Here is a 19489-nt window from a genome sequence, read left to right on the forward strand (position 1 = left end):
TGTGAGTCATCTGTACAGAGATGATGACTGAACCACTGAACTCATGGGAGGAAAGGGAAGAGAAGACAGAAGAAAGGAAAAAAGAGAAAAGGGGGAGGAGGGAGGGAAGAATGAGAAAGAGACAGACAGAAAGAGAGAGAGAAAGAGAAGAAGAAGGGCAGGGAAAAGTAGAGAGAGAGTGAGAGAGAGAGGGAGGAAAGGAGGAGGAGGAGGAAAGGGAGAGGGAAAAGAAAAGAGAAAGACAGGGGTCAAGAGAGACAGAACAAGAACATAATCATACATTGGAGGAAAAAATGATATTTATTTGAAAGAAGGAAGGGAAATTCCCACTACGATTCTAATAAGTTCAAAGAAAAAAAAATCCTAACCATTTGGGTTTGAAACTTCTGGATATTTGGACACCCTTTCAATAAATTTAATAAAAGCCCTCCTCGAGTCATGAGAATGATTGGCATTTGGGAAATGAGGAGCATGATATGAGGTTTGGTTGCTCTGTATTCCACCTACTCTAGAGATGTTGAGCCCAGAAATGTCCATTTTCCTATATTTCAAGCACTCGGATGCAAAGGCCTTTTGGAAATGGCACAACACCCAGCAGACAAATGCCACCCCCTGGCAGTGACTTCCATTCGGGAGACAGAGGAAACAAAGTCCTTTATGTTCATTGGCAAAGGCATGCACACCCAGGACGCCTGTCAGAGGAACTTGGCTTCCAGAGTGGCGCTGCTCAAAAGAGACTGCTTTAAGTAAATAAGTGTGATTCCAAATACTTCACATTCTCCCTGCTCAGGCTAGAGGAACGTGTTGGTGGTTTGGCACATTCCACCTCCGGTGACATCTAGGTTGCTACGTAATGATCCGGATATGATGACAGGCTTCTACAGTGCCTGAATAATGCATAACAATTTAGCTCTATATTCCTACCCATCAGGCCTGGGGTACAAAACATGATTTGTCTCTTCTTAAGGAATAGACAACTGGATGGATGAGAAGCCCCAATTCTGAACCAATGGAGAAAATCACCCTCTGAGCCAAGTTTCAGTCAAACCCTTCAACAAACAGACCCACACTAGAATGTTCTAGCATTAGAAGCTAGCAGATACCCTAGAAAGTATGGGGTTGGGGAGGGCGGGAAAGGCCCAAAGAGGAATCCACCATTTTCCCTTCTATACAGTAAAAAGGAAAGGGTACACTGGACTTGACCACAGGATTTGTAAAAAGGAGATTATATCTAACCCAACTCCTACATTTTACAAATGAAGACCCTAAGGCCCAAAGAGGAAATAACTAAAGGCCAAGGTCCTACTACAAGAGATGAGATTTGAACAATCAGGTCTTCCGATTCCAAATACTGTACCTTTTCACGCTGCCATAATATTTCTAAGGTACCCTCCACCAGTGGTAATCTATGACAACTGACATCTGGATCCCACAAAGTGGTTTAAGGGAATCTAAGGAGTCAACCACAATGCCCCACACATTCCCTCTGGGTGCCTGACAGGTCATTCTCAGCATGAGTCATTCAAGGCTCAGGGCCATGGCTACTGGATGGACCAAAGGATTTAAAGGATCACAGGATTTAGAGCTGGAAAGTACCTTGGAGGTCATTTAATCCAACACCTCTCATGATGAAGAAACTGAGGCTTGGAGAAACTAAATTGACTGATATGAGGCCACTGGTACAAAGCAACAGGGCCAGGGTGGGGACCCACGTGATCTGACCCCTACCCTAAGACGACCATAGCTGTCTACTGATTCTCTAGGGCCTAAAAGAGAATCAACAAATCCAAGCAAATCATTCTCCCAAAGTTACTGCTTCAGGCCCCAAGAAAGGGGCAGTGATAACTCAGAAGTCAATCCAATAATTCAGCAAAATTAATTTTTCTAATGAGGCTCCCCTCTCCTCAAATTACAAGTTACCTATAAATACAATCTCTTCCCTATCACTGCTGTGACCTAGTATGGAACCTGTTCTGGTTGAGAACTTATTTGCCAATTAGGAGATTTCTCTGTGTTCTTGGTCACTCCCTAGAGAAAACTTTTTATTTCTCCTTTGCCAAGTTAAGGGCAGGCTTAAGGAATGTGTTGATCTGGGTCCAAACAGAGTCTGCAGATTGCTCTACAATACTACTTATTAGAAGGAAGTCATCCCCCTTAGGGGAGAAACCAACACAGATGGGCAGAGGACAGATGTTTAAGTGGGCAGATGGTGCTGTAAATTAACAGGGAGAAGGGCCCAGCATCAATAATCCACAGAAGCTACTCAAACTCAGACAAGTAGAAAAAAGTAAGCCCCATGTACTTGACCGTCTTTTGCTGAACCTTGGGAAAGCACTGGGGGGTTTCTAAAGGAATATTCTGCATTCCTCTGGTCATGAGGATCACTTATGGCTAAGAAATTATAGGAAGCCACATGGAAGTACGGGGAGGCTATGGTGTTATCTTGCTAACAGTCTGACCTGAACAATGCCACGAGAAGGGGCGTGATCCTGTGAGCCACATAGCCCAAACACAAACAGAGCTTACCCTGCCCTCCTCCCTTGTTCTCCTCCAGGCAACAAGAGAGCTACATAGTCCATCACCCTGGAAACCCTGAGTACAATACAACGGAAAAGATGCTGGAGGTTCAAATTCTCACTGCTTCCTGAATGTGTAGGGACAGAGCCTTCTTGGGAAGTCAACTCACCAAGGCCACTAACAGAGGGCAAAGGAATGTCATTTTCCTTTCATGACAACTAGATACCTTACTCAATTCAAACAAAGTTCAGAGAAAGGGATCTTGGGTCTACCTTCCTATCCCCCACCAAAATAAATAAAACAATAAATAAACCCAACATCTGTGTACTTCCTCCCTATCCATGTTTCCTTTTCCCTCCCACTAATCCACACCAAAGACAGATGTAGAAACCTGATCTTTTGGCTAAGAAAAAGCCTGATAAAATGACTAGGATCAAAGAGGTGTCATAACAGCAATGCCTTAGTGGTTAGAAACCCCAACTAATTGTGTGACCTCAGGCAAGTCACAGACTCACTGGGTCTCAGTTTTCTCTCCACAAATGAGATAACACCCACCCTGCTGAAATGAGGAATAAGTGGCATAATATAACTTAACTGGGATTATAAACCTTAAGGTTCTAGATCATTGCTGCTATTAAGCCTGAGGAGTCAGACTAGCTGAGACTTCAGCTAGGACCCCAGAGGAAGAGTCCACCACAGTATCACAATGATCAAGAAGTGCAACACTGAGCAAAAAATAGCTTTGTCAAAGCAAGAATAACACTCATCTCTTAAAATGCAAAACCCCCTTAAATACATTTCCACAGTCAGATGAACTCATTTCACTTTTCTAAGGCCCTCTGGGACCTGAGCTGCTCGATGGCTGCCTGAGCAAGAAGAGGTGAAGTCTTCCAAACACCAAGGAGCAGCAGAAACTAGGGTCCCAGGCTGGGTCTGAGGAACCCAAGGTCCAAGTCAAGGCTGCATGACCTGATTTGGGTGCCATCAGTAACTTCCTATGTAAGTTGTCCTCCTCATGAGAATGTGAATTCTTTGAGGAAAGGGACGGCTTTCACCTTCCTTGGTATCCCTAGTACTTGGTACAGAAAGTACTTACTAAATTTGCTGTTAATCTTGAGGAAGTGACAACCTCTCTGTGCCTCAGTTTCCTCATTACCCCTTCTCTGAATGCCAACAATAGGTATAGTCTCCACAAGTACAAAGAAGCAGAAGAACTCCCACTCCCCACTCCCACCACCAAGGGTGCCTAGAGCCTCCCAGGTTCATTCTACCCCATACTCCATCTCCCACCCACTCTCCCATGCCTAGATATGAAGGCAGTGGTCACAAAGAGTCAAGTCAACATGACTAGATCAAGAAAAGGTCATTTCCATTTCTGACATGGTTACTTAACTGGTGCATCAAGGGAAAACTCATCAGGGTTTTCCTACATTTCAGCAAAGCATCTGACAAAGCTACTGTGTAGAAAATGGGAAGATATGAGTTAGATTATAGAACAGTTACATAGATTCCAAACTGGCCTTATGACAGGAACCTCCCCCCTTCTCCCAAAGCAGTCATCAATGGTGTGATAAAACCTTGGAAAGAAAGGCAATGTGGTGTAGTAGATAAACAGCTGGCCTCAAAGGCAGAAAGACTTGGGTTTGGGTCCCACTTCTGACACATCCTGATTGTGTGACTGTGTAGGAAATACTTAACTTCTCAGTTCTCTAGGCAACTAAAAACTCTATCACAAAATAGGTACCTATTAGCATTGTTAAAAGGCAGCTAGGTGGTACAGTTGATAAAGAGCCAGGCCTAGAATCAGTTAAGACTCCTCTTCCTGAGTTCAAATCCAGTCTCAGACATTTATTAGCTGTGCAACTCTGACCAAGTCACTTAACCCTGTCTGCCTCAGTTTCCTCATCTGTAAAATGAGCTGGAGAAGGAAATAACAAACCACTCCAGTATCTCTGCCAAGAAAACCCTCAATGGAGTCACAAAGAGTCAGGCACAATTGAAACTACTAAATGACAGCCAAAAACATCATTAAAGAGAATTTCCTCACTGAGACGTTCCTGATACCACTGAAAATAATCCAAACAAACAAACAAACAAAGTCAAATCTGAAGGAATTTTACAGTGTTGTGTCCTATAAATCTGTGTCTTCTAACATTTTTATCCATGACTTAGACTAAGTCATAAATGACATGCTTATATACTTATCAGAATTACAGAGGACATTAACTTAAAACAGAATACTTAACACACTGGATGCCAGGAGTGAAGAAGGCCTTAATAATCTTGACTTTGAAATGAATTTTTTGGAGGGGGGGAAGGCAATTGGGTCTAAGTGATTTGCCCAAAGTCACACAGCTAGTTAACGTGTCAAGTGTCTGAGGCCTGATTTGAACTTAGGTCATCCCGGCTCCAGGGCCGGTGCTCTACTCACTACATCACCTAGCTAACCTTCTAAGATGAAATTTAAAAGAGATAAATGTAAAATCACACTTGGGTTCAAAAATCGAGATCACAGACAGGACAGGGGTGTATATGTAGCGAAGTGGCTCACCTAAAATACACGACTTTGCAGGGCAGTGGTCTGCAAAGCTCTACATGTGTCAACAGTGGGATATGGCAGCATTAAAGCTAATTCAACATTGGGCTGCATTTAGAAGGGGATAAGGGCCAGGAAGAGGGAGGTGAAGGTTCTATTATATAACATGGCCTGGTCAGACCCCACTGGGGGGCTCCATTTTAGGAAAGAGCATCCTGGAAGAGGATAGTGAAAGGCCCCAAGATCATGTCTTATGCGGTGACGTTGAAGGAAATGGGAATGTTGAGATTGGAGAAGGGAAGACAGGGAGGTGGAAGGTTGGGAAGTGGGACAGGACAGTCTTTTAAATTCTTGAAGACAGCTATCCCATGGAAGGTGACATAACTCCCTAAATCTACTGTGGGACCTTAGGTCAAGATATTTTAACCTCTCTGTTCTTCCATTTCTCAGTAATCCCCTCTAAATTCCCATTGCTCTGACAGATGGATGATAAATGGACATGGGTAAAGGATTTAGTAACACACCCAGCTAGTATTTATATAGCCCTTTGATGTTTGCAAAACGCTTTACATGCTTAGCACAGTGCCTGGCACACAGACCACACTTGATAAGTGCCTGTTGACTTGACATACCCTGTTTTGTACTATTTGATACTGGGTCATAAGTCACAGAGGCTTACGGTTGAAAAGAATGTCCAAGTTCATGTAATCAATCCGCAAAGACAAATGTGCCCAACAACATCCCCAAGAAATGGCAGCTCATCTTGCCTCTCCCACTGAGACTTAGAGAAGAAATCTGGTACCATAGAAAGAACCCTGGACCTAAAATTAGAAGACTTAAGTTTGAATCTCAGCTGCAATAATTATAAAACTCAAGACTCTGTGCAAAGGCCTTTTAACATCTCTAAGACTCCAATGCCTCCTGAGCTTACACTACCCCTCCGAACTGCGATGGGGAAAACTGCTTTGTCAACTCAACGGAAATGTGAGCTACGAGGATGTTTCTTCTGTAGCCCCCACCCCACTTTCCTCATTAAAATACAACAAATAAATAATAACACCAGCACCACCACTGGGCCTCAGTCAGGACTGGAACCCAGGTCCTTTGTCTCCAAATTCAGTGCTTTTCCCACTGCACCATCCTGTTTCCCACCAATAAACACTTACTGGTTATTAAAAGGGAACAGAATGATACGTATTAATATATTATTGCTGATATTAATATTCTATATTAATTACGTAGCACTTTCTGTGTGCTAGGCACTATACTAAGCACTTTACAAATATTATCTCATTTGAGACTCATAACAACTCTGGGACACAGATGTTCTTATTCTCTCCATTTTACAGTTGAGGAAAATGAGGCAAAAAGATTTGCCCGGGATCACAAAGTTAGTGTGTGAGGTTAGAGCTGAACTCAGACCTTCCTGATCTGAGACCCAGTAATCTAGCCACTACACCGCCTAGCTGCCTATATCCATGGCTATCCATCCATCTATTCACCTACCTGTATCTCTATCTAGGGGGATATGTATAACACATGTACATACGGATGTATATTGCACTCCACGAAGTCCTACCCTTCCTAACAGGTTTATTGTAAAACTCACAGATTTCTTGTTTATTATTTATAAATATTTATTGCATTGTTGTTATTTTTTCTTTGGGGGAAGATTCACTGTAAGAGTCACAGACCAACTGTCTTTGAAAGGTTCTGACAAGTAATAAGAGGGACGCAGCTCGTCGAGAAGGCCTCAGCTCTCCTCATTGGGGGCTTCCTCTCCTTGCAGCCCAGCCAAAGTCCCAGCCAAACATCATTTCATTCCTAACTCTCTAGCCTTCTCATACGACAGAAGTTCCTTCCCATTTTCTTTGCCTCTCCTCCCAACTCCTCCATTTTGGAATCACAATCAAATCAACTTTGCCTTATTCTCACATGAGATATCATTCTTCTCCCCTACAATCCCACTCACCAGCTTTGTATCTTTTTGGACCAAAACATCTCTTCCTGGCCACCATTCCCCTTTCGTGTTGTTGCCATAAGAAAGTTAGGCACTGTATGAAATTTTAGGCACTGTGTGTTTACTTTTTACAAATATTAGCTCACTTGACCCTCACAACAATCTAGAGGCAGGTGCTATTATTATTTCCAATGCACAGTTGAAGAAACTGAGGCAAACAGAAGTTAAGTGACTTGCCCAGGGTCATACAGCTATTGTCTGAATCTGGATTTGAACTCAGGTCTTCCTGACTTCAGGTACATTGTACAACCTAGCTGCTTCAGTGCGTGGCACATAGTAACGCTTTCTCATTCATCCGTTAAACTAATATGATGGAATACGCGCACACACACACACGATCATATGCCTCTGTGTGTATGTGATCATATATTTGGAGGGTACAGATAGACAAATGGCGAAGCCAGTAAGGGGATGAACGGAGAGACCTCTTCATCTGTCTCAACAGATTTCTAGTCTGTCTTAAATGGGAAAAGGTTTGGAAATTCTACACATTGATCCTTCCAGGGACTGGGTAGTTCCTCCTATGTCAAGATAGGGATTCAGCTCATGGAGGGGGTCAAGTGTGGGCCAGATGCCCCAGAACCATACTGCTAAGTAAAGGACCCATACCCCACCAGGTACCAGGCATCACATCAAAAGCAACAACCATTGAAATGGATGAGCTATAACACTTCGTAGTAATGTTGTAGTTTAAAACAACCACTACCCAAAAAACATTAGATTTGGAACCAGAGGCCCTCAGCTACCAGATCTCTAAAGTCCCATCTAGCTCAAAACTCTAGGACATCTATGATATCTTCCCAATGACCTATTCCCCAATTACCTGGGATGGCTACCCCAGGATAACTTATAACTAACCTTAATCCCAAATCCAAAGACTTCCTTCTAGCTCTAAAATGCCCATTTTCTGATGCTTATTTTGCCCTCAGACCCTCAATGCTTGTGGTCCCTTCACCCCTCACCCAGAGTCTCAGCTGTGATGAGCGAGCTCCAAATGGCCTGTGCCAAGACTTTACTCTCTGGGGTCTGATGGGAACAAGGCGGTATGGCTGACGTGTTTGCCATCTGTTGCCAATGTCCAGTGGTGCCTGAAAGCAAAGTGGCTCCCTCCACCACCTTGTATGCAGAACATCTAAATAAAACTCCATACTTTGCGTGTCGAGGGCCAGGCTGGAAAGAGAGCTTCAGGCCTGGATGTTCTTTCACACCCAGCACAAGAGGAAATATTTCTAAATGGCAAGCGTGTAGGCCAGTAGGGGAATGGGAGGGGCCTAGGCTTGGGAACAAGTCCTTGGAAAATACTGCTGAAAATAACTGCAAAAGAAAAGGGAGAAAAAAAAACCCTTCTCTTCTGTTACTAGGCCTGGCAAACAACAGGTGCAGGGTGAGGCTGCCCCCAAGGGTGGCTCCTGATGGAAAAGGACTGTGCCCCTGGACCCCCACCTTTGCTTCAGATAAGCTATAAAACAGGAAACTGGGGGGGGGTTGGGTGGGAGGAGGAGAAGAGGCGGGGAAAGGGGGTACAAGGACGCCGCTTGTCAAAGGCATCCTGAAAGTAAAAACAACCCATGCTACTGTTTGAAAGAGTGTCACCACAAAAGAGAGATAAAAGTTGATTTCCTTCCATCTTTATTTTTTCCTTTCTACTCCAAGGGAGCAGCTTTTAAGGAGAAGCAGCAAGGAGAAAGGAAAGGCCCTGGCTCCCTATCCTGCTTCTCTGCCCCCCATACACCCCCCACTGGCCCCTCGACACACAAGTCAGGGGGATCCACGGCTGGCTTCAGAGCTGGGACCTCACAAGCAGGCGGGCACTTTCTGAAGAAAACCCCTACAAAGGGATTGCAGGCTCGTGCTCCAGAGGTTGTCTTTGGCACTGACTGCTGATGCACCTGGGAGATCTTTGAAGGACCGAGCCTAAGCCAAGTACAGGACTCTGCTTGAGGGATTACCCATTCACACAGCCTTGGACTTCTCATTTTATTTTTTCATTTCATGCAAATGGCAAAAAGTGACTCCGCTGGCCAGGATCCTACATTCTCGGTGGTCTTAGAACCATCCCCACCACCCAACCACACCGCTCAGGGATGTTCAAAACTCCTAGGCTTTTACCCCAGAAATATCCAAGATTAAGTATCACTAGCAGTTATATACTACAGATCTCTTTAAAAAGTAAAAAAAATAAAAAATAAAAAGTCAACTTAGAGCTTAACAGATTAACTGTGTGACCTCAGGGCAAGACATTAAATTCAGTTTCCTGATCTATAAAATGAGGGAGCTTGATGAGATAGTCTGTGAAGGTCCCTTCTAACTTTAAAAACAAACAAACAAACAAACAAAAATCCCTTGGTACTTTGCAAGGTCTTCCGAACTATGGTTGGATCTTTTGTGATCACAGAATCACAGATGTAGAACTGAAAAGGACCTTATAAACTGTCACTGTTTTCATTTTACAATTGAATAAACTGAGACCGAGGGAGGTAAGGCAACTAACTAGCAGGTCACACAGTTGATATCAGAAGACAGACTTGAACTCAGGTCCTCAACTCCAGAGCCAGTACACTTTCCCTTGTGCCATGCTGCTGTTGATCAAAATGGCTGTGATTTACGTGTTAAACAATTTTTTTTTTCTGTTGTAAAGCTTACTTATTCCTACCCAACTTCTACAGTAAACCTTCCTTGATGCCCTTATTAGAGGAAGAATTTTTAACTTTGGGGGGTGAGGAAGGAGGCATCTGGTAAAATTTGTTAATAATATTTGTGATTTTTTTTTTAAAATCATAACAGAAGGAAACACTACATTTTCTTCTGCTGTGCCTGCAGCCCCCTTCTTCCATTGGCGAGTTCCTCCTATGGCCCTCCTTTTTGAGGAAGGGCCCAAAGACAGCCAATCTTCATTGCCTTCCCAGTTGTATGACTTTTGGACACCAGGTCTCATCTATCGTCTCACCCTGGAATATCTATCAGTCCCTGAAACTTTTTCACCCTTTGCAGCTCTGGCAGCCCCCTTTTCCCACTGGTGAGTTCCTGCTGGAGCATCCATTTGGCAGAAGGGCCTAAGTCCACCACCTTTTCATTCTGACTGTCCATACTTCAAAACTCCTCCTCAGCCCCTCCCCCCTTTTCCAGCTTCTTTTTGTGTGCCATCTTCCCCCACTGGATAGTAAACTCCTTGAGAGCAGGGTTTGTCTTTGTTTTTGTTTGTATCCTTAGCACTTGGCTTAAGTGTGTGGCAGGCAGTAAGTGCTTAATAAATGTGTGTAGTCTCAGTTTCCATTTCAGTTAGAGATCAGTGAAAATAAAGATGTAATTTCCCTCCCCCCTCATTCAAGCTCATAGAACCCCTGAAATCTTACCTCCAGGTGAAGAATCTCTACCCTAGATAATAACACTTTCCCATTCAGACATCAGGTTTGTACCTCCCTGATGTAATTATGTGTATTTTGTATTGTAACTACCTATATCCTACTACAATGACTTATGAGCAAGAAGTGGTAAAAGAAATATCATTCAGGAAATATATGATCAGAAAAGAAGGCAGGCTGGTCATGAAGTGAGAATGGAGAATAACAGTTGGAAAGCTTGTGTGCTTATACACAGGCTGAAAGCCCTGCTTATCAGACGTGACTGACTCAGAGTACAAGGGCATATTTTTTGGACATATATATTGCTTACCTAGACATATCCGTTACAAGGGCTTTGTTTTTCTTTCTTTTTCAATGGGGAAGGTGGGAAAGAGGAAAGGGTAAAGAAAGTGAATTCTAGTTAATTGAAAAAAAGAAAATATAATTTTTAAAACAACTTGTAGAATCAATCAATCAACAGGCACCTATATGAAGCATGGGAGCTATAAAAACAAAAATGCAATAGTTCGTCCTCACGGAGCTAACATTCTATTTTGAGGAAAAGGCAGCATGTCAATGCGTAAGTATAAACTTTTACCTGGCTCCACCCTTATTTCACATTCTTTCCTTTTGAGGACTCTCAGGCAAACAGGACTACTAACTAGTCATTGAACTCAATACACCATCTCCTGCCTCCAAGGCTGGCAACAAGTTGTCCCCAGTGCCTAGAATGTATCCTTTCATTGACAGCTTTCAGAAAATTGATTCAGATCAAATGCCCTCCTCTTCCAAGAAGCCTCCTTGTTACTGTTCCCTCTTTCCTCCAATTTCCTTATGTTACTGACAACACTTATTCCCAGATCTTCTCACTCCAAAGCCATCATTTCTACCATACCATAGTGACTCTCTAAAGTTATATCCCTTTATTAGAGGGATCTGATAACCCAGTGAATAAAATATTAGACCAGGAGTTAGAAAGACCCAAGTTCAAACCCTGTCTTAGATACTCACTGGCAGTATGACCTTGAGCAAGTCATTTAACATCTGTTTGCCTTAGTTTCCTCAACTGTAAAAAGGGAAAATAATAGTATTTACCTCCCAGGATTGTTATGAGGATCAAATGAGATGATATTTGTAAAAAAACACTTGGCATATAGCAGGGCAACACATGGCACAAAGCAGGCACTATACAGATGCTTATTCCCTTCCCCATAAGAACGTAAGTTCATTGAGAGTACAAGCTGGTTTTTTGTCTTTGAACCTAATGTGTATATATACATACCCGCATAATATATATTTTATATATGCATCTCACATATATTGTTTATATATGGGTATATGCATCCTATATACACATATAATAGATGCTTAAATGTTCATGAAATGACCTGACCCACATCTATACAACAAAAGAAAGAGCACTGAAGTCTTTAAAAAAAATTCCAGGGTTCTCTGAAATATATTATTAATGTGTTCTACTTAACTCAGGAGAGAAACTTTGAAAAGTTTATCTGAAAGGCACTCAGTGCAAGGGGCAGCAGGGAGCGGTTGATTCACTTGCCCAGCAGGGCAGCCCAGACTGCCCCTCTGCCAAGCTACCCCTCACCCCCACACCAATCACCAAATTATCAGACCTTTTCGTTCTGCATGTGGCTTTTCCAGGCAGACAAAAGCAAAGCTGAGTCAGACTGCTTTCCTTTCCCCAATTGTTTGAGGAAAGACAAAAAGGGCGCTGACAGCCGAACTCTTCAGGCTCAGCGAGCAAACACCTGACCGCTTGCCTAGGAAACCGGGCATGGAGCTATTAGCAGCTCAGGGTCACACAGACAGACACACATACTCTCCCTCTCCCCTTCCAGCTAACTGTACTTTCAGTGACAGAAAAAACCACCAGAACAGGCAGCACAATTCCTGAATTTACTGATCCTTGCAAATACAGAGCTGGCTGATTCTCCATCCACCTACTCGAAGCTCAATCCTCTTCATATTCACTCCTCCTCTTCTTGTCCCTTGGCAACTAATATATAATTTAGAGTCCACATTGTCATATGCAGCAAACAGCAACTGCCTATGAATTAGTAACAAAATGCTGGTGCCAGAGGACAGGAACAAAAACATATCAACAGTCACCTGCACAATGACACAAGGTTAAATCTGTAACCTACTTTTTCTACCATTGGTTACCTAAGGATAGAACACTGTGAGCCTAGGCTACCGTGATCAGAAACATACAGAAGCAAAGAAAGGCCTTTCTGCCTGGATTACATATAATAAAAAGCATCAGGTGGCTCCCTCAGCCTCCCCTCTCATTCATAATAACAATCCTTCACACTGGTCCAGCACTTTCACATCCCTCACCTCTTTTGATCCTCATAATAGCTCTAGGAGATAGGCAGGGAAAGAATTATTACCCGCTACTTTACAGTTGAGGAAACTGAGGTCTAGAGACTAAGTGACTCACCAATTGAGCTGGGACTGAAATCGTGAATGAAGGTCTAATGCCCCTTCCATGATCCAGCATTGTCTCAATCCCCAAAGCTCTCTATCCAACCTACTTCCCCTCTAGACCATTGTAAGTTTTATATACCAGGGGTGGTATAAAACATATGGCATATATGCCCAGGGGCAGTATATAACACTGATCTAGAAGGAAAATGTAATGAGCTCCCTCTTATAAAAATGGTTTTCAAGAAGCTGCATGACTACTTGTCAATAAGGTAGTGAAAGAGCTCTCAGTTTAGATATCAACTAAACCAGATGAACTCTTCCCAATATGACCCAATTTGAGCACTCCTGATTCACTGGAACTGAAACGTCAACTATTTTTCCAAGGAGATGATACACTGACTCAATGAGGGAAAGGTAACCTAAGCACTCACGAAGAAAGGTCTATCTTGCTCTATAAGCCTTAACAACCCCCCCCAACCAACGTCCCTCAAAAAAGAAAACCCCTATCAATATTCTCTTTCTGCAATGGTACAAAGAGACCTACATCAATCATTAGGCACTTGAATGAAAGTGGTATGACAGGATCTATTATTCTCTTGAAGTACACTCGTCCTTTTTCCCGAACAGCTGCCAGACCCTATTAGATGTACAGAATGAGGGCTGAGCAGAGTTGGGATCTGCTATTGAAAGGGGACAGACAATAGGACCCCTTGCACTGGGGATTCGGTCTCTGTATAACATCTGGCCAAAATCAATTTCTGACCTAATGTTACTTTCATTTGCTATCAGACTTGGTTTCATATGTAGTCTGTCATCTCCTTGAGAATTAGAACCTGTGCTGGGCTTGCCCTAAAAAGACTTTGGGGGTGTGGCCAGTCTTCAGTCACACATGGAAATGGCACTTCTGACCATGAAGGAGTCTACTTTCGTAGTCTTGGGCTCTGCCCAGGTTTTTCCTCCCTATTCTCATAGTTTCAAATTTCTGAAGCCTTGAGAAAGTGGTGTTATTTCTTTTGTAGAGGTGTAAGGCAGTTTATGAATAAAATGAAAGTATATGGCTTTTGAACAACAGTGAAGCCAGAATGCAAATGTACTATTTAGGCTGGAGAATTTTAGGACAAATGGATGGCTACCTTCTTTAAACACAACAAAAGGAAACTAATGGATTTGTCCCTACCCTCAAACAATCATTCTCTCCTCCTATCTCCCTAACTCTATTAAAAAAGTCATATTCACTTACCCATAAGATCTCTGGATAAAAGCAGGATGTAACTGCTGAACACCAATTGTAAAACCTAAAAAATAAAATGTTGGAAGTGTAAGAGGAAATATTGACAGCCATTAATCGGTTGTTTGCACATGTGTGTACATATCCTCTAGAAGTAAGTGAAAGCTGTCATACGCATGAGTCATTTTTTAACATGCATCTCTCAGCTCAAAAAAGGGATCCAGAAAATGTCCCAATCCAGCCACACTCCTCCTCTAGGCAAAGCTGGTCCATACTATTTAACTGAAGCAGCAGGTATAAAAAGTCTCTCTTCTTTCTCTTTTGGTCTTCTAGAGGAAGTGACACAGCTCTAAAGTACAGTAACAGCAACCACTCACATGTCTATACCACATTCTACCCAACCACCCTCAGGAACACGCAGGGGAATCATTTTCCCCCTTTTAATTGTTAAGGAAACTAAGACTCAGAGAGCTGACCCACAGTCCCAGGGCTCCTAAGTGAAGAATCAAGATCTCTGGATTCCTAGTTCAGCCTTCTTTCATGCTGCTCCCCTAGAAGAACTACCACTGTGTCTTTGGTTCAAGTTTTGTTTGGGCCCCAGTGGGCCCTTCCTAGATGTAGGGCTCACCTCTTTCTAACAGAGTTTCTAACTCTGACCTGAGCACAAATGCCCAAGTGACAACTGGTGTCTCTGACTTTGGGAAACACACGATAACCCGACAACAGCTTGTTCAATGACAGGATGAGGCAGAGCCCATGAACATGCATTTTGTACTCCACCATCGATAAGTACGCTGAATATAGTAATGTGAGTAGAGAAAAGATGGAGGAAAAAAACAAACCAAGGCTGTTTCTCTCACCAGTGTGAATACTCCTTGGCTTGGCTCCCAGGTACGCCAAATTAACATTTGCTTTCCGGCCATCTATGATGGGGTTGGGGTCTTTACAAGCTCTTTCTGCTGCAGCCCGGTCTGCCATTGTAACCTAGAAGGAAGTACATGAGTTCTCAAGGGTCCTACCCACGGAGCGTCTTCTCTGTACTACAGATTTAGTCTTCCCATCCTAGTACTCACTCTCAAGTGGAATGAGTAAGCAGGGAAGGAGGAAGCTCCCTCCAAAGGGAGCTCAGGGTGTTTTTCCTTTCCACATCAGCTTTGCCCAATGCCCACTGGGAAAGCTCCTCTGACTTTCCTCACTGCCACTGAGCGTTGCCCACAGTGCAAAAAAACCAAAACTCACTCAAAGAGGGAGAACAATGGCCACAAAGCACCTTTGTTGATTATCTAGCAAAAGGCACCAGTGGGGCCAGACTTTTAGGTAGATGTGAAACTTTCAAAAGCAGCACAACTAACAAGGAAAAAAGCGGAAGTCAGCCAAGGAGAGGGCTTCAGACTCGGGTGTCCCACCTTCTCCCACGGGGAGGGACAGGCTTGCCAGCCAACAAGATGTCACAGGACCCTTAGGAGGCAAGCTTAGGAATCAAGGATGAACTTGAACATGGTGTCCTTTCCCTTTCAAGTTCTCTAGAACACAGAGGGGACAACTCTTCTTCCTCCAAGGGCCTCTTGAAGAATTAGGGTAAGGAGGGGAGACTGCAGTAAACTTTTTTTTTTGACTTTCTCCTGCAAGTCTGGAGTTTGTTCTGAAATGAAAACGTACTGTGAGCCACCTGCAGGTGCTCAAACCCAGAGCTGCGCTCCCCGGATAAGGAGCCACAGGGAGGGTCTCTGCCTGGTGGTTGGCCTATGTACGTGCTCAGAGGGAGAGAGGAGCCCATGCCCTGGGGGGCGGGGGTGGGGTGGGAGGAGGGGACGGTTGGAAAGCTGGGGTCTGAGCCGAGTTCAGAGATGGAAGAGCTAGAGCTCACTGGTTTACACAGACGCAAACAGCAACTCCAGCTGAGAGGCTACAGATAAGATGGTGGGGGAGGGAGGAGGAGGGGAGAAGAAGGGGGGCAGGGGGTGGGGAGGAAAGTGAGACTGGGAGGCCCAGTTCTGCTGACAGGTACCAGGCTGGGGATGCCAACACCCCGGCAAATGGCAGAGAATACAAGTGCGTTCCTTAATTAATGAATTTTAAACCTGCTAGAGTTCAGCCCAAGGCAAGGCACGTGCGACCAGACACCCAAAGACAGCCTGATCCCTTCCCGGCCCCAAAGTTCTCGGCGTCCGAAGGAGGGGGTGGGGGTGGGGGTGGGGGAGGGGAGCGCTCGGTGCCCAGAGGGGGGCCGGGTCACTTACAAAGCCGTAGCCCCGGGACTTGCCCGTCTGGCGGTCCGTGATGACCACAGCCTCCTCGATGTCCCCGAAGCCCTCGAAGTACTTCCTCAAGGAGGAGTCGGTGGTGTGGTAGGGCAGCCCCCCGACGAAAATCTTGGTGAACGTGGTGTCCTTCTGCAGGGTGTGCATGGTGCCGGCCGGGGGTCGCCCGCTGCTCAGCGAGCACGGCGCCTGTTGGAGGAGCATCCGCGCCGGGGCCGCGGCCAGACGGAGCCCGGGGGCCCCGGGGAAGCCGCGCTCGGGCGAGGCGTGCGCGCCCACCAGCCCTTCGCCCCGGAGAGCGCTCCCCCGAAGGAGCTCTGCCTCCTGTTCCACGCAGGGGCAGTCCGACTGTTTACTCCAAGTTCAGCGCATCCAGGAGGTGAGAGGCAGGTGTGCAAGGGGCCCCCGGCACGCACCGCGAGGGGAGAGAAGAAGCCCAGGGCACCGGCGCCACCCGCGCACACGGACCTCGCGCCGCCGGGGAATCGCCACCCCGCCGGCAGCCCCGGCTCTTTGTAGGCAGCACCGCCCCCCTCCCGCCCTCGGGCCCGCCCCGCCCCGCCCCCGCCCCGCCCCTGGTGCAGCGACCGCTGGGAAACGTAGTCTCTGACCCAGCCCTGCCCCTCCCTGCCTTGCCCTGCCCAACTCTGTCCTGTCTTAAGCCCGTCCAGGGGACCCTGCTCTCAAGCCAAGGTAAAGGTTCTGGGTTTGATGAATGAAGTGATGAGTGAAAAATAAAAGTCTGTGGGGAAGTGGAAGAGACCTGGTTTTCCAAAGGAAATGCCCCGAATTTGGAGTCATAGAATTTTGCATTGTAAGTAAGGGGCATCAGAGATTCTCTCCTCAGACACCTTCATTTTACGGAGAAGGAAACTGAGGCACAGAGAATGCCCCAAAAGTCTTCGTGCATTTTTGAAACATCCTGTATAACTAACGGATCACAGGGAGCAGAAATAAACCTGGAATTCGAGTCTTCTTAGTGCAAGTTAGAATGCAAGTTATCCAACATACACAGATGAAAGATACACAAGAATAGAAGAGAAAGAAAAAGTATGAGAATAAAATAGAAGATAGACACACAGTTCTAATGCAGAAACAGAAAGGAAGGTGATAACACACACACACTTCTGTTATAGAAAGAAGGAAAGAAAGAAAGATAATAAAAGAAAAGATAGACATATCCAGCTCTAATGCAGAGAGAGAAAGGAAGGTGATGCACAGACACAGATAGCTCTAATACAGAAAGAAAGGAAGAAAGAGACAGCGACGGAGGGAAAGAGAAAGAGGAAGGAAGGAAGGAAGGAAGGAAGGAAGGAAGGAAGGAAGGAAGGAAGGAAGGAAGGAAGGAAGGAGGGAAGGAAGGAGGGAAGGAAGGAGGGAAGGAAGGAGGGAAGGAAGGAGGGAAGGAAGGAGGGAAGGAGGGAAGGAAGGAGGGAAGGAGGGAAGGAAGGAGGGAAGGAGGGAAGGAAGGAGGGAAGGAGGGAAGGAAGGAGGGAAGGAAGGAGGGAAGGAAGGAGGGAAGGAAGGAGGGAAGGAAGGAGGGGAGGAAGGAGGGGAGGAAGGAGGGAAGGAAGGAGGGAAGGAAGGATCCACCGCTAGGTCACGGTAAGGTAAACCCTAAAATGCTTTTGAAATGGGAGTTGTGTTCTGCGTCAGGGTCCTAGATGAGGTAATTTGCAAATGCTTTGCCTGTTACAATCAGCGCGGAACCTGGGCGTCGGCACGGGCCTCCCGATGGCACGGTGAGATGCCAGGACCACCAACCTCTGCATAATCCCCGCCTCCTCTGTCCCAGCCCGAGTGGACGCGGACGGCCAAGCGCCTGGCTCGGGGAGAACCGTCGGCTGGACGGACAAGCCAGCTCTCGCAACCGACTACAAGTCCCAGGCGCCTCGGCAGATGCCCCAGCCCCTGCCAGCTTGCAGACATGCAAAAGAGCCCAGGGCCGGAGACGCGCGGGCTCAGAGTTGATTTGCTCTGGGCAGCCGGGGTTATTTGCCTAAGAAATTAACGTTTGCAAAACAAAACAAAACAAAAAAGTTTGGGCCGTTGGGGCTTGCTGGAGAAAGACGCTTTAATCCCGGTGGGGAGAAGGGATACATTGTAATTAATCTTTCCGATGTATCTTTAATTCTGGTGTTGGGTACAAGGAGGGCCTGTAGCCCGGGAGGTGGGGTTGAAGGAAAGAAAAAGTGGTGAGGCGTCTGGGGCCATGTAGTCTGGGAACTGACCCTTTTTAGACACCGGGGAGGGAGGAGGTTGGGCTAGGGAGAGAAGATGTGAAAGGGTTGCGGGAAGAGGGAGATACAACCATAGAACTAATGAAAATAGGAGGCACAGGCGCCTTCCCTTCCTTCTCAGCCTCTCAGCCCTCCTTCACCACCCCTACCATCCCTTTCCTAAGACACAGGGGGAAATCAGGGCAGAAAGTGAGGGAATCTGACTTTTCCCAATGATACTGAATCGGGGAGGTACACGATTATTTCTAGGAGCTGCTCAACCTATTCTTACGCCTCCCTGGAAAAGTGATAGTTTTTATTTGTTTTGTTTTTAAGAAAACTGCCATTCAGAGGATCACAGAACAGAAGGAGGAAGAAACTTTAAAGATTATGTTTGGAGGCACTGCTGTCTGGCCTCATTTTACAGAGGGGGAAAATGAGGCCCAGGAACTGGAAGTGATTTGCTCAAGTTCACACATACAGTAAAGGACAGACAAGGAATCAACCCAGTAAACCTAGCCTCCCATTAGACATAGTTTATGCCTGGCTTTTATATTTTTAATGTATTCACAAAGTGTCAGAGTTGGAAGAAAACTAGAGATTAATGCCATGAAATATAAAGAATCCTTGAACTTCTCAACTGAACCTGAAGGACAAGTTCTTCAGAGCAGTTTATAGATGAGGAAACTGAGGTAAACAGGGTTAATTGATTTGCCCGGGGTCACAAGTGTCAGAGGCTAGATTGGAACTCAGGAAGATGAGTCTTCTCCACTCCAGGCCCAGCACTCTATCCACAACTGCCACCTAGCTACCCCAAAGTCATGGGACCTGAATTCAAATTCTGGCTCAAACCTCAGCTACAAAGTAAAGGCATTGCCCCAGGGGACCTCTAAGTACCCAGTACCCTTCCTTCTCTAGC

At 45.4% G+C, this 19489-nt stretch overlaps 1 protein-coding gene across 4 annotated transcripts in view; it reads right to left on the reverse strand.

The window, feature by feature from the left end:
- Positions 1-16906, reverse strand: part of RBM38 (RNA binding motif protein 38) — a 161252-nt gene extending 144346 nt beyond the window's left edge. For 3 of the 4 annotated variants that reach the window (XM_072633456.1, XM_072633455.1, XM_072633454.1), the window contains exons 1-3: positions 16331-16884; positions 14951-15074; positions 14103-14157 (exon numbers count right to left, since the gene is read on the reverse strand). In XM_072633456.1, coding sequence (XP_072489557.1) covers positions 14103-14157; positions 14951-15074; positions 16331-16555 — 404 coding nt within the window. In that variant the 5' untranslated portion in view covers positions 16556-16884. Of the gene's footprint in view, positions 1-14102; positions 14158-14950; positions 15075-16330 lie in introns of all 4 variants that reach the window. The other variant, XM_072633453.1, reaches the window with a different exon arrangement.
- Positions 16907-19489: the final 2583 nt, after the last annotated feature.

Source organism: Notamacropus eugenii, chromosome 1, assembly GCF_028372415.1.
Source record: "Notamacropus eugenii isolate mMacEug1 chromosome 1, mMacEug1.pri_v2, whole genome shotgun sequence".
Classification (NCBI taxonomy): domain Eukaryota; kingdom Metazoa; phylum Chordata; class Mammalia; order Diprotodontia; family Macropodidae; genus Notamacropus; species Notamacropus eugenii.